This window comes from Fukomys damarensis, unplaced genomic scaffold (assembly GCF_012274545.1).
Source record: "Fukomys damarensis isolate Sample0158 unplaced genomic scaffold, DMR_v1.0_HiC HiC_scaffold_23, whole genome shotgun sequence".
Taxonomy (NCBI): Eukaryota; Metazoa; Chordata; class Mammalia; order Rodentia; family Bathyergidae; genus Fukomys; species Fukomys damarensis.
Window position 1 is genome coordinate 25,874,053 of NW_022900935.1, and position 15,837 is coordinate 25,889,889.

A 15,837-nucleotide genomic window follows, 5' to 3' on the forward strand; every position below is an offset into this window, starting at 1 on the left:
CTTTTTTCAAAAAAAAAAAAAAAAAAAAAAAAAAAAGTTGCATCTAGTAACAAGAAAGCTAGATCAAGCTGTGAGTGAAGTAGAGGGCCAGAAATCTGTGAAAAACAGGAGAACTGGGGATAGTTAAGGGATAGAGAGAGGATGCTGGTTGTCTTTGGTTGAGACGTGATTTGATTTTTGTAGTATTGAGGATTAAATCCAAGGCCTTCACACTGATCTGCATCCCTACTCTGAACTCTTTAAAAATTTGTTTTTGGGTGTGGTGGTACATTCTTATAATCTCAGCACTTGGGAGGCTGAGGCAGGAGGACCATCTTGAGTTCTAGGCCAGCCTGGGCTACATAGTAAGATGCTGTCTCAATACTCGCCCCCATTAATTTTTGAAGCAAGGTTTCACTAAGTTGTACAGGCTATAATCAAACTTGAAAAATTCCTGCCTCAGCCTTCCAGGGTGCTAGAATTACAGGCATGTGCTGTCATGCCCAGCAGAGTTAAATTAGTTAATTCTATCAAGAATACTTAAAATATGCAGATACATTTCTGAGTACATAGAAGTAATTTCAAAGGCATTTGAGACACAAGCTTCCTTATTAAGTTGGGAGATAAGGATCTGGGGCACAAGTGGAAGAATCGGCCTTAAGTAAGATGATCTCCATTGTGAAAGAAAAAAGACGAATGCAGAAATAGGAGTGTTGATAGGCTGGTTAACAATAAGATGAAGGAGTTCACATATCATAATTTCTATTTTCTTTGTGAAGTAGGATGTGAGGTCATTTACTGAAAAAAGGGATTAAAAGTGGCAGAGTAGGGATGGGAGCTGATGTTACAAACAGTTCTTATGAAGTTGGTGACCCTGAATTGCACAGCTGTGATTTTCTGTAGCAGTACTTAGCCACTTAGGTAGATTGCATGGGTTCACCACAGTTGAAGTTTTGCTAGCTGGGCACAGGCCTGCAAGTTGCTGGCTTTTTTTTTTTTTTTTAGTACCAGGGATCGAACTCAGGTCCTTGCACTTTCGAGGCAGGTGGTGGAACTACTGAGCTAAATTCCTGGCCCCTGCTGGTCTTATTTTTAAAAAAATGTTCCATACCCCCTCATCTTGACAGCTGTTTTGATAGGATGGTTTAGTGCAGTGATGGTGAATCTCTTAGAGATTTCAATGATAATAAAAAGCCTTCTGTGGCACATGTACTGTAGGTTTGCCACCACTCATCTAGTGGAATTTAAGTGGAACTACTGAGCTAAATTCCTGGCCCCTGCTGGTCTTATTTTTAAAAAAATGTTCCATACCCCCTCATCTTGACAGCTGTTTTGATAGGATGGTTTAGTGCAGTGATGGTGAATCTCTTAGAGATTTCAATGATAATAAAAAGCCTTCTGTGGCACATGTACTGTAGGTTTGCCACCACTCATCTAGTGGAATTTAACCCCAACCTTAGCAGGGCCTGTATACATGATACTGTTCCACTTACCCTTGAATTGTCTCTCCTGTATCTTGCTGACTTATTTCTGTGCCTCTAAGGAACCTTGGCTTCTACCAATCTAGCCTACGGAACTCAAGTTCCTCTCCTGACTGATGGATGCTTTTTGTAAGCCTTCTGCTCTGCCCTGTGAGGCACAGGACCACATCTCCAGCTTCCTGATTATACTCCAGCTCCCCTCTTAGGACTGAGTGCTCTTGGGAGATCCAAGCCCAGCCCTGCCCCTCCAGGGTGCTCACCGTTGTAGGAGAGAGTGAGGCTCTCCAGAGACACCCAGGAGCTCAGCAGGTGGCATAGTGTCAAAGCTGCCTCTGTGGAGAGGGGAACTGTGAATAGCTCCAAAGTGGAGATGCTGCGGAATCTTTGGGAGGCTTCCAGGGCTGGGAGCCCCAGGCAGCTGGGATCTGATCCATCCAAAGCGCCACAAGCCACTTCCCCAATCTCCATCTCTTCACCATCTTCTTTTTCACCAGCAACAATAAAAACAAAGTCATACAGGTCTTCAGACTCTGCACCAGATCCCTGACGGGCACGAGGACCCTTCTTCCCTGCAGCTCGTTTGAAACGCTTTAAGGGCTTAGGTTGTGGGGCTGAGTTAGCTGGAGCCCTTTTGGATGAGGATGTGGAAGAGGAGGCAGAAGCAGAAGAGGTGGCAGCCAGGGTAGAAGGTGGCCGCTTGGTACCAGAAGCCTCGTGGGAAGTGGCCGGAGGGTGCAGTGCTCTCTTAAGGTCTATCCCGCTTGCTCTCAGGCTCTCATATGTGCTCTGGCGGGTTACTCGAGTGGCAGGTGTAGCTCTGGGCATCTGCTTGGCTTCACTCTTTCTCCGGGTAGCCATGAGGGCTGCAGCACAACGCTCTGCAGCATCCCGGCGAGGCCGGCGTGAGCCCAGCAGCAGAGACCCTTCATCTCGGGATGTGGCTCGGCCTCGGGAAGCCTCTCCACAGAGGCGGCAGGGTGGGCCACCAGAGCCTGGTTGCCAGAAGCCAGCACTCATGGTAAGAATAAGGATGAAAAGCGCTGACTCAGGCACAGGCCAGGAGTACAGCGACACTTGGCTGACAGCGCCATGGTGAATGAGCTGATGCAGCAGCTGCCGAAGTGACTGCTGAGCAGCCACATCAGAGAACAGCAGGTGGCGGAACTTGAGGGTGTGTAGGGAGCTGGCCAGGGTCTCCAGAACCCTGCGGTTGGGCTCAGCTACCAACTCTGTTGCACCCTGCAGCATGTTGCAGATGGTGAGCTGCCGGACATGACGAGAGCTATGCAGAAGAGGTGAGAAGCGCTGGTCACAAAGACGCCTGTCAGAAGACACATCAATGGTACCACGTAGGACATGGGAAAAAAAGGCTTCCATAAACTTTGCTCGCCAACAGGTCACACTCTGAAAGCAAAGAACATGCCAAATAGCTATAATCCTATCCATATCCATGAAATTCATCTCCATTTCCTTTGTTCCCTTTCCTCTTTGTACCAATAAGCTATTCACTGAGCAGTCGCCAGGCAACATTCTAAATTATGCAAATTAATCCATATATCTTTAAAGTATATATTAGTATTAGCCTTATTTTACAGGTATGAAAATAGGTACCCAAGCTGATAAATAAAAAACGTTTGTCTAGCTTTCCTTCCTGGAGGGCAGCACTGTAATGTGCATGCCTGAGAAAAATTGCAGACTTTGTATTCTATGTATATCAAGTGCAGAACTTTTTATTTTTTTAAATTTTGGGGGGGGTCTGGGGATTTGATTTAGCTCAGGGTTCAGTGGGCTGCCTCGCAAGTGCAAGGACCCAAGTTCAATCCCTGGCACCAAAAACAAACAAAAAACAAAAAAATTTTTGGTACTGGGGATTGAACTCAGGTCCTTGCGCTTGCAAGGCAGGCAGCGGAACCACTGAGCTAAATCCCTGGCCCAGAACTTTATTTTTGATGGTTTCTGATGAGTGGAATCTTTTTTTTTCTCCATGTTCCAGTGCTGGGAGTCAAACCCTGGGCCCTATAATGCTAGGCAAGCATTCTACCACTAAACCATACCCCCAGTCCATGAATCATTTTTTCATTCTCACAGTGTTCTCAAACTTTTTTTCCGGTACTGGAGATCTAACTTAGGACCTTGCAATTGCAAGGCAGGTGGTGACACTACTGAGCTAAATCCCCGGCCCTCTCAAACTTTTTTTTTTGGTTTTCTGAGACAGGATCTCACTATGTATTTGAGACTGACCTGGAACTCACTATGTAGCCCAGGCTGTCTCGAATTCACATCGATCCTCCTGCCTCAGCCACGTGCCACCACACCTGGCCCTCTCAAACTTTTTAGTCAATTGACAAAAAGATTTTAACTTGAAAAAAGACAGGTTATCACAGGTCAGTGGTAATCAAGATTTGATCTATAATCTTAGTAATTCAGGAGGCTGAGGCAAGAGGACTGCCACAAGTTCAAGGCAGGCCTGGGCTACATATTGAGTTCAAGGCCAGCCTAAACTACATAGCAAGACCCTGTTTCAAAAAAAAAAACATTTTTTGTACCAGGGATTGAACTCCGGACCTTGTGTTTGTGAGGCAGGCGGCGGACTCACTGAGCTAAATCTCCGGCCCCAGCCCCTTTGTTGTTTTGAGACACTCATCTCACTGAGTTGCCCAGGCCAGGCTGGAACTTGTGATCCTTCTGCCTAAGCCACAGGCATGGGCTACCATGCCCAGGTATTTCTCACATCTTGATCATGGGAATGCTTTGATCTGGCCAAATTGGTTACCTCACTGACCCAAACCTTTCTTCTGTCCTTTCATACATCTGCTAGAAATGGTTTCTGCTGGTAGGGTATATTTTCTAACAAGTCACTAAGACTGTCTTATTGGAATTTCTCAGACACTACTCAAGGGCTGGGGATTTAACTCTGGTTCTGCTGCCTGTTTCACAAGTGCAAGGTTCCAAGTTCAATCCCTGGTACCAAAAAAAAAGGTAAATGTTGGTGCACTTCCATGGTGTTTCATCTCTTTGCCAATATACAGGTCTTCTCCCAACTATTAGGAATCCTGGGGAGCATGAACCGAATCTTTAGGTTTGTTTTCTCCAAGGTGAGTTGTTTTGATGGACATATGATGCCATACTACCTTGATTTGTTTAGAACTCTAAATGCAGTGGGTTTTAAACCTTTACTGCAGGGCCAGAGAAGTAGTTCAGTGGCTCCGTGCTTGCCTGGCAAGTACAAGGTCCTGAGTTTGATTCCCAGTACAAAAAAAACTAGTGCACATAACAATTTCTGGGGAGGGGGGGCTTTTTAAAAAAATTTTATTCTAAAGAAAGGAGCAGTTTATCTTGGCTCACGTTTCAATGCATAGTCATCTGGCTCCATGGCAGAGCGGAATACAGCTACTTACAGCATGGAAAACAAGCAGAGCCTTTTAAAAATTCACATGGTAGGGCTGGGGATTTAGCTCACTGGTTCCACTGCCTTCCTTGTAAGCACAAGGACCCGAGTTTGATTCCCCGGTACAAAAAAAATTCACATGCTAACTGGGGATTTAGCTCTGGTTCCATGCCAGCCTTGCAAGTGCAAGGTCCTGAGTTCAATACCTGGTACCACACACACACACCAAAAACCTAACATTCCAGATACCCAAGCTTAGTGATTCTGTATTCGACCTCTGAGGTAAAATCCAGACATTTTTATTGTTAAAGACTTTACCCCCCGATGATTCTGATACACACTACAGGTTAAGAAGTACTGCTACCTGAGAAGGGCACACTGAACAAAGAGAGGTACCAAACACCAGAGTTCATAAAGTAAGACCTTTTTTTTTTTGAGGTCAGGTCTATGTAGTTCAGCCTGAACTTGAACTCAGTATGCAGTCTAGGCTGGCCTCAAACTGACAGCAATCCCTCTGCCTCAGCCTCCTGAGTATGTGTGACACCATACCTGGCTTAACACCATGCTTAAATCGGGGCCAGGGATTTAGCTCAGTGGTGCCACTGCCTGCCTCACAAGAGCAAGGTCCTGAGTTCAATTCCTGGCACCCCACCCCCAAGGCCACATTTAAGTCCTCATCTCCTAAGGTGCAATAGGAGACTTCAATATAGGTTCCAGCTCTGCACTGTGCTTTGGACCTCTTTCCTTCTATAAGGTGTGGTTACTATCACCTTCACAGGGTTGCAAGGTAAAGCACTTTAGTATTTGGTATGTTTTTGCTTTTTTAAATGTTGTTGCTATGTAGTCCAGGCTGGCTTCATACTAGCAGCACTCCTCTCTCAACCTCAGAGTTGGGATTAAAGGCATGCCCCCCACACTCAGCTACACCTGAGGGTCTTAGCAGGAGTTGGCTCTCTCCTTCCTTAGGCAAAAGTGGCATTCCTTTTGCCCTATTTCCCTAGCTTCTGCCTGCTGTGATAGTAATGTTTTACACTTGCTCTTAGCCAAAAGGCTGAGAAGCGATATGTAATAGTAATGTTTTTATGCTTGAGCTACCTGAGTGGTAGCAACAGAAGGGCCTAGCTCCCCAGCGGGAGGGCACAAGGGAAACGGAAAAAAATAGCTTGTACTCCTGAAATTTCTTAGCTTTTTGCAATGCTAGGAATATAGCACTGCAGGGCCATGTGGGTGCCAGGCAAATGCTCTGCCATTGAGCTACATCTTCAGCTCCTCAGTTCAGTTTTGTTTTTCTGAGATAAGGTCTTGCTATGTAGTTCAGGCTGGCCTCAAACCTGTGTTGATCTTTCTGCCTCAGTCCCCCAAATGCTGGGGTTACAGGTATGCAACAGTATGCCCAGCTTTCTATTCAGCTTTGAGTGCCGGTAGAGAGTATTCCTCTCTTAGGACCTACCTCCGGCACCTCTCTAACAATTGTGCGGGCCACATACACATTCTTTTTTTGTTTGTTTTGAGACAAGGTCTCACTATGTAGTTGAGACTGACCTGGAACTCACTATGTAGTTCAGGCTGGTCTGACTCAGCCTCAGACTCCCCAGTGCTGGGATTACAGGTGTGCACCACCACGCCCGGCTTTTCTTTATTGGTACTGGGGACTGAACTCTGGTCTTTGGGAGGCAGGTGGTAGAACCACTGAGCTAAATCCCCAGCATTCATACACATTCTTTTTTTTTTTTTTTGGTACTGGGGATCGAACTCAGGACCTTACACTTGCAAGGTAGGCACGGTGCCACTGAGCTCAATCCCCAGCCCTATATATGCATTCTTAAAAAGTACTTGCAGATAATGCTAGTAAGGCTTCACCTAAACAAGTAAGACAGTTATAAAATCTGGGCTTAAAGCTTGGACAGGGATGTAAACTAAGACTGTGTGATTGTTTTTGCATAAAATGCATGGAGAAACAGGTTAGAGAAATAAATACTGGATATTCCCAGACATGTTAATGAAGACAATGGGAAAGAATGTTTAAAGTTGAACATTCCAATATGATAACTGCAGCAAACAGCACACTACAATAATCAGGAACATGTACCCCAGAGTCAGACTGCTTTCATTTGAATCCTGGGTTTCCCTTTCACTTACTGTAACTATAGGCAGGTCACTTCACCTCTCTGCCCGTTTCATCATCTATAAGGTAAAGGAGGTAACAACAGCAGTACCAGGATATTGTGAAGTTATGACAGCCAAAACTCAATGGCTTCTTTCTCATGAATTACTGCACAACAGATAAGTGATGCCCTTACCACCACCACTAGAAATTAAACCCAGAGCCTTCACACTGAGCTACATACCTAGTCTTTTTTTTGGGTGGGGGGTACCAGGGATCAAACTTAGGACCTTGCGCTTGCAAGGCAGGCAGTGGAACCACTGAGCTAAATCCCCGGCTCTGCCCCAAGTCCTTAAGACAAGTCTAAATTGCCCAAGTTGGGCTCAAATTTGTGATGCTCCCGCCTCAGCCTTCCACAGTGCTGGGATTATAGGCCTTCCCTACTAACAGATGGGTGCAGAGTGATTTAAGCACTTTGTTTTACATAAAGGTAGAGGAAATGAGGCACTGCCCATGAGATGAAGTGACATTTGCCCAGCAACACAATCCTTGGCCCATCTTCAATGGATGGCAGATGAGGAACTGGTGGGGCAGGGAGAAGTGCGTACAAACTAGGGAAGAATAAATATTTTTTCTTTTTGGTATCTGGGATTGAACTCCGGACCTTGTGCTTGAGAGGCAGGCGGCAGAACCATTGAGCTAAATCCTCAGCCCTATTTTTTCTTTTTGAGATGGGATATTGCTGTGTTACCCAAGTCACTGTTGAACTTATGGACTCAAGTGATCCTCCTGCCTCAGCTACAGGTTTGCGCCACCATACCTGGCTGATTATACCTACTTGTTAGAGCTAGAAAATATTCACAGACTATCTGTTATACATTGTTTTTCAGTTAACAGAAATATTTTCATGAAGATAAAAGAAGCAAACCAAAAAACTCACATGTAAACCAACTCGAGTTTCTATAGTTTTGAATAGTTATGTATATTTGTGTTTTTTAAAAAAATTACTGGTACTGGGGATTGAACTCGGGACCTTGGGCCAGCAAGTCAGGTGCAGCACCACTAAGCTAAGTCTCCTGCTACGTATACTTGTTTCTGCAACACTGAGACAATTTTGAACAATTTCAAATGCTGGGCCTTTTGAAAATTATACCACCATGATTTAAATGCTTTTAGTTTTGTTTATTGAGACTTGTCTATAATTTTATTATTATTTGGGGGGGTACCAGGATCAAACTCAGGACCTTGCACTTGCGAAACAGGTGGTGGAACCACTGAACTAAATCCCTAGCCCTATGATTTTATTTTAAAAACATACCATATTACCAATCCCCCTATTATTGAATATTTGTTTGTTTAAACTTTGCTATAATAAACATCTAGAAATATTTTTCATGATTATCTCAATTTTGTGTTTTTGGTTTTGGTCTCAATATATACAGAATCCAGGCTGGCTTTGACTGCTTTGTAGCTACTGGATGGCTTCACACTCAAGATCTTTCTGCCTAAGCCTCCTGAATGCTGGGATTACAGTCATATAATCCATGCCCAGCTGAACCCAGAACCTTTGCACCGAGATACATCCCCAGATTTATTTATTTATTTATTTATTTTTTGAGACAGGACCTCGCTGGTTGTTTGTTTGTTTGTTTTGAGACAGGGTCTTGCTATGTTGTTCAGGCTGGCCTGGAAGTCACTATGTAGCCCAGGCTAAACCTGAACTCTCAGTGATCCTCCTGCCTCAGCCTCCTGAGTGATGGGTTTACAAGCATGTGTCACCATGCCCAGCCGAACCCAAGACCTTTGCACTGAGATATATCCCCAATTTGTTTGTTTGAGACAGAGTCTCACTATGTAGTTGAGACTGACTTGGAACTCACTATGTAGCCCAAGCTGGTCTCCAACTCACAGTGATCCTCCTGCCTCAGCCTCCTGAGTGCTGGGATTATAGGCTTGCGTCACCACACCTGGCTTTTTTTTTTTTTGGTGCCAGGGATTGAACTCGGCCCTAGTGCTTGTAAGGCAGGCAGCATAACCATTGAGCCAAATCCCCAGCCTATTTATTTATTTATTTTTTGGAGACAAGACTTGCTAAGTCATTAAGTTGTCCAGACTAGGTTGTAACTTGGGAACTTTAGGCCTCAGCCTCCCAGAGTGTTGGGTATGAACTACCATGTTTGGCTCTAACTTCAATTTTGATAGACTATAAATTCTAAGAAGCAGATTCTTTTTGTTTTGAGACAGAGTCTTGCAGTACAAGCTAGCCTTGAAATTACTATGTAGCCCAGGCTGGCCTTGAATGCTTGGCGATTTTCCTACTTCAGCCTCCTGAGAGTTGGGATTACAGGTGTGTGCCACCATGCCTGGCTAAGCAAAATTTCTGGTTAAAAAATCTGAGTATTGTAAGACTTGACAAATATCCCCAGATTGACCACCAAGAAAGTTGCAACAATTGCTGTTCTCACCAATGTAACATGTAAGTAAAACTTTCACTTATCCCTGGCAAAACCTGGACATGAACTTAAAAAAAAAAAGAAAATGAGGGTTTACTAATATGGGGTAAATTTTTACTTTCCCTTTCTTGATACCAGGAACTGAACTCAGGACCTTGGGCCTGCCAGCCAGGCACAGTACTGCTGAGCTATATCCTTTCCCTTTTTTTGAGACAAGGTCTCACTATGCAGTTCAGGCTGTCTTTGAATTCACTGTGTAACCCACAATGGCCTGAAACTACCAGTGATCCTTTTGCCTCAGCCTCCCAAGCACCAGGATTATAGGCACATAACCACCATACCCAGCAGAGATTGAACATTTTTCAATTTATTGGAGATGTATTTGCATTTGTGACTCATCCAAATCTTTATTTAATTTTATGAGAATGTTCATCTTATTCTTTGTATTCTTCTGTTTTGCAAGTTTTTCTTTTTTTGTACCAGGGATCAAACTAGGTCCCTTGCACTTGTGAGGCAGGCAGTGGAACCACTGAGCCAAATCCTGGCCCTGCAAATTTTGTTTTTTGAGACAGAGTCTCCCTATGTAGTTCAGACTGGCCTTGAACTCACTATGTAGCCTAGGCTGGCCTCGAACTTGCAGCAATCCTCCTGCCTCAGCCTCCTGTATATACCTTTTTGTTTTTTTAAAAACTTCTTTCTTTTCCCCTTGGTACCAGGGACTGAACTCTTTTAAAATTTTTATATAGTTAAATAAGCACATATGTCCTTTTTCTTTCTTTTTTATTGTTTTTTTTTTTTTTCTTTACAGTGCTGGGGATCGAATTCAGGGCCTTTTACACAATATGTAAATGTTCTACTACTAAACTAAATCTCTAGCCCCAAATTTTCTATTTTGGTTTGCTCATTAATAATTAGCTCTCTTTCCATCCTGAGATTAGCTATCATGTGGCTTTTACTCTTTTTTAGTTGTTTTATACTTTTTACAGTTTAATCTTTAATCCATATAGAAAAATCTTGAGCACATTGTGATGTAAAACTGCAACTTTTTTTCCAAATGATTACCCAATTGCTTGAGAACCATTTATTAAATCATTCTTTGTTTCTCCATTGCTGTCATTAGAATACCTGTTGTATTATATAAAACTCTTGTATATGTTAATACCACAATGTTTGAAATACTCTTGCTTTATAAGCAGTATCTCTTGGACCTAGTAAGTGCCTGGAAATGAGTAGGCACTCAATAATGGCTTCTCCCCCCAACTTTCCTGCTGTGGACCTTGGGATGGAACCTAGAGTCTCATGCACACTAAGCAAGTGTTCTATCAGAAAGCTAAACACCAAGACCCTCAATAAATATTTCTGAATTGTGAGATGAAGGTTGTTATGTTGCAAAAGTAGGAAGCAAAAGAAAACATCTGGAGTAGATAATGTTCTAAGTCAGGACCTCTGCCTCAGTGACTGGCCACCAAATGTACTGAAGTGCTCTGAGCTAAGATAACAAGATAGCAAAATTTTGTTCAAAAAGCTTGAGATAAAGTTGACCAAAAAAAAGCTTTCTCCAAGAGACAGATACTACAGTTTCTTTCACCTGCTGGTCACTCACACTGATTGTGAAATACTGGGACAAAGTGAACCTGATGTTTCTTTAAAGATGGCAGAAAACTGTTACTCTTTTCTAATATTCTTGCATCCATATTTCCTCATAAGGCCTACTGTCTTTTGGGCCTCAGTGTCCTCGTTCAAACTCATAAGGCTACTCTAGAAGTGGATAAGGGGCTGAATGTTACTAAACCCAATGTACCACCAGAAATTAAAATCTCCAGTTTAATTGCTCTTACTTTCCCTTTCTCTCCCTCCCTCCTTCCCTCTCTTTCTGTTCATGTGGCTCATTTACCATATGAAGCCCACTTCAAATATACTTCCTGAAACACCTTCTTCCTCCCTTCTCCCTCTGTCTCTGTTTCTCTCTATTGTACCACTTATCCTATCATCTCTGATCTATTTGTAGATTTCTTCACTAAATTGGTAGGTTAAGATTAGGGAATGTGTATCTTGAGAGTGTGTTTGGATATCTGGGATAAAATTTGCTAAGTGGTTTTAATGTTTATTGAACCAAATCTGTCACCTAATTATGGAGTAGCTAAAGAAATTTTGCTTAAATAAGAGCTCCAGTGATTTAAATCTGCATTAGTGACTAGTAGAATCTTAGGGCTAAAAGAAGCCATAACGTCAGGCCCCTTTTACAATGCTGAATTCCTTGTACAATTTCCTTTTATCAAGTAGTTATCCAGATTGTCTTTGAACACTTAGTAATGGGAAGCATATTACTAGACTGTTTTATCACCAACAATTATAAAGTTTAAAAGTTTTACCTTTAGTTAACAAGAATGTATCCTCCTTTAGCTTCCACTCTGAACAAGTCTATGAATTCCTCATTCATGTAACAACCATTCATGTATTTCAAGGCAGTTCATGTTTCTTAAGTTGTCTCTTTTGCAGGAATAACATCTCATCTTCCAAATGTGACTCACGTGATGTGGCTTTGACTTCTTTCTCCATATTCCAGGGATTGAGAGCCTGACTACTGCAGAGCCTGGCAGGACTATAGTCCCTCTTGTCCTTCAGCTTATATTAGTTCATACAGCTTAGGTTTTTGCTATGTAGTTCAGGCTGGACTTGAATTCACTATGTAGTCCAGGATGGCCTATAGACATCCTCCTACCTCAGCCTCCCAAGTACTGGGATTACAGGCATGTGCCACCACAGCTGCCCTTAATCTAATCTTTTTTATATAAGCTGCTGCTAAGCTGGACCCCTTTACCCCCTTATCCATAGGCCATGCAATTAAAAAATATTTTTTTAGTTCAAATTTTTTTGACTCAGTGAAGAGTTGGTTCACACTGTTAATTTCACTTTGTCAGATTTGACCATTGGTCCAACTCTGTCAAGAAATCTAGGAATTCTGGCTCTCTTATTCATTGTGATCATATCTTTCTGTTTTCGGTTCCCTGAAAATATGGTAAGTAAACATGTCAGCCAGAAATGCCAAATGGGCAAGAACCTCATGATAATACATCTCAGCCCTCCTCCCAATTCCATTCTATTCCTGTGCCTGTACTTTACCAGTTCCCAGCTTGTGCTTTTGTGCTATTCCTGCTTTCAGCGTGCAAGATTAGGCTAGAGTTCTACCTGGTTCCTTAAACTTACTTCCAAACTGGAAGGTCTTGTCTTCATCAGCTCATCCCAGAGTCGGCGCCAGATAGCCTGAGTAGAGAGGCCTGTAGGGAGAATATCACACTTACTTGGCTGCTTGTTGGCCACCATAAGTGAAATACACCAGCCTTTCCCCTTGTCCTCTGGCTTTACAGGAACAGTGTAGGCAGAATTAAAGAGTCCCAGGTCTAAAGAAAGACTGCATGGGTTCAAATATCAGCAAATCAATAGTCTTGGGCAAGTTACATAATTTCTCTAGGGCCAGGGATTTAGCTCAGTGGCACCGTGCCTGCCTCGCATGTAAGTGCAAGGTCCTGAGTTTGATCCCTGGAACCAAAACAATTTTATTTTTCTCTGTACTTCAATGTCTTCATATGTAAAATGTATTTAGTAGCTATCTCATAGGGTTGTGGAAAGGAAGGATGAAATGGGTGAGTAAATTTCTCTGGGTAAATAACCAGGAAAATATTTAGCACATTAGGGTTAGATTAATGTCAGCTATAACAGATTGTCCAAAGAGAGTGAAGAGAAGTTACTTTGTAAAACCAAAAACTAAGATTAATAAAATCTGGGTTCTAGTTTTGGCTTTGCTATTTATCATGGTGTGCTTGTTTTTCACGTTTATCAGAATAACAAGGATCATATCTTGCTTGGTGTTTCATAAGATACTGTAGGGAATCATATCAGAAGGCAGATATGAGGATAGTTTTTGAAAAGCAGACAGTTCTATGCAGGCATCAAATGTAATATTTACCTGAAGAACATCATGGTGCCTTGCTCATAATCACAGAGAGAGACAACAAAAAAACACTCACCTTTCTTTAGAGCAGTTTCCTCAATCCTCTCCAAGTAATATATATTGAGCAGGGGTAAGATGCTTTGAAGTATTGGGCCTGGGAGGGCTACAAAAACCAAAACACAAAGTTTACTTTTCCTCCCAAGGTTTCCAAGAATTACATACTCTACTGGAAAGGAAAACAGAAGGGTAGATTTCTCATTTGATAAATGTAACCTAGAGAAGCTAACCTAAATTTGTTCCAAACTTTGATCTACTTCGGCTATTGGGTAACTGGAATTTCAGGGGTAAGGGAAAGACAATCCCACAAAATAAGCTAACTGCTCATAATGAACCATTCTGCATTAAAAAGGTTCTACTACATATGTACAATAAAAGCATCTCCATAATCTGCCATACTAACTTCAGCTCTTTTGTGTCCTATAAACCACACTAAATGACTTTTTTCACTTACCTAACATATTATGCTTCCTTCTGCCTTTGTCATGCTGTTCTCTCAAATGGTAGTGTCCATGTCACTTCAGCATATCAACTACTCATCTTTCAACTATAATAAACCTTTTATTAAGCCTTTCTGAATTCCCTTCCCATCTTCTAGACTGACCACTTTCATGTACTGGGCCAGTACTATACCCTGAACTAGCACTTTTCTATAAAGAATGGAGGCAATTAGTCTCTATACTCTAAATTGCCTATATCTTAAGAAACAAAACCAGCTTTTGCAAACCTTTTTAGTTTTGAGAGGGATTACAGTATAGTGGTTAAAGGGTTTAATCTCTATACTTGAACAAATCTGACTAAAATCTTGCCTGATTACTTAGTTAATTGTGAGTTCTTAAAAAAATTATTTAACCTCTTTAAGCATCAGTTTCCTCAATTTAAAAATGGAGATAGCAATGACCACTTCATGATAAATGACCACATCATAAAGATTAAAGGAGAGCAGGCTAGTGCTAGTTTAAAAAATACCTGGCCACAACAGCATCACTAAATATATCTTGTTTTGTTTTGTTTTTGTACCAGGGATGGAACTCAGGACCTTGCACTTGTAAGGCAGATGGTGGCACCACTGAGCTAAATCCCTGGCCCTAAAATCACTGAATATAGGCCATTATTATATTTATCTTGTCAATAGCATCTCTGATTTACCAAGAACAAGTTTAAGATCTTGGATTACATGGGCCGGGGATTTAGCTCAGCGGTTCGGTGGCCTACCTCCCAAGTGCAAGGACCCCAGTTCAATCCCAGGTACCAAAAAAAAAAAAAAGATCTTGGATTACAGAAAAACTCCTATTCTGCAATCTTTTTTTTTTTCTTTTTGTACTGAGGATCAAACTCAGGACCTTGTGTTTGGGAGGCAGGCAGTGGCACCACTGAGCTAAATCCCCATCCCCACCCCGGCTTTTTAGACAGGGTCTCACTTTGTAGTTCAGGATGACCCTGAACTCAATAGCTCAGGTTAGCTTTGAACTCTTAGCAATCCTCCTGCCTCTGCCTTCAGAGTGCTGGGATTATAGGTGTTCACCAGCAGGCCTATCCCTCTCCATTCTTTTTAGACAGGTTCTTCGTTTTTTTTTCCAGCCTATCCTTTCCTTTAGTGCTTCCTCCTCCCAAATGGGGGCATACCCTGTTCTTTCCCCTTCTAGCTGGGAGGGGCATCCCAGAGGCTCCAGGTGGATACAGCCAGAGGCCCCCTGCCTCCCATGTTCCCAGAACTTTTCTGAGCTCCTGTTCAACTCTACTGATACTTTTCTCCCATTTCCTATAGGCCAGCCCTCTTCTAAAATGTTGGTATAAGGCCTCCACAATCCCTTCCGCACTTTTAATAGTCCCCCTGCCCCCTACTACTCCAAGGGCTTGGGCCTTCTCAGTATGGGTGGCCCTCATCTACCCATCGCCAGTGCCTCCTTGATTGACCATTCTCTAAGGTCTTGGGGCTTATCCTAGAGCCCCAATCTTCCAAACTCCAGGGCCTTTCCACACACCACCTTCTGAGGGTATACAGTAATGCAAACCCTCACCCTGGGGTAACAAGGTTTCACTCGACCTACTCGGGGCCTTGTCCAGGCAAAGACTCAGCCTGCCACCCTCATCCCCTGGCCTCCTCGTGGAACTCCCCTCCCCCGACTCCAAGGCCCGGAGCCTCCTGTCCTGCCACCTCCCTCCTCCTCTGGCTTCTCCCATGGGGCCTGGCCGGCCATCTCGCCCCACTTCAGCCTGGCTCTGAACCCCACCCCCTCACACCACTAGTTTGTCAGGCCTGGGGCCTCCTTGTCCCTGGTGCAACTAGGCCTGAGTCGCAGAATCCTCGCTTTTTCCTTTCTCTCGCGGCCGACCGTTTTCCCCCTCATCTGCCAGGCCGCCGGCGGAGGACCCACGACACAGCCCGGCCTCCCTGTGCCCGTCGGCTGCAGGCCTCCTCT

The 15,837-nt window shown here is 43.3% G+C and overlaps 1 protein-coding gene across 1 annotated transcript in view; it reads right to left on the minus strand.

The window, feature by feature from the left end:
- Lrrc41 (leucine rich repeat containing 41) overlaps positions 1-14,112 on the minus strand; it is a 20,015-nt gene extending 5,903 nt beyond the window's left edge. Inside the window, exons 1-4 of the mRNA XM_010610209.3 lie at positions 13,869-14,112; positions 13,434-13,520; positions 12,613-12,683; positions 1,721-2,864 (exon numbers count right to left, since the gene is read on the minus strand). Of these exons, the coding sequence (XP_010608511.1) occupies positions 1,721-2,864; positions 12,613-12,683; positions 13,434-13,520; positions 13,869-13,875 (1,309 nt within the window). The 5' untranslated portion in view covers positions 13,876-14,112. The remainder of the gene's footprint in view (positions 1-1,720; positions 2,865-12,612; positions 12,684-13,433; positions 13,521-13,868) is intronic.
- Positions 14,113-15,837: the final 1,725 nt, after the last annotated feature.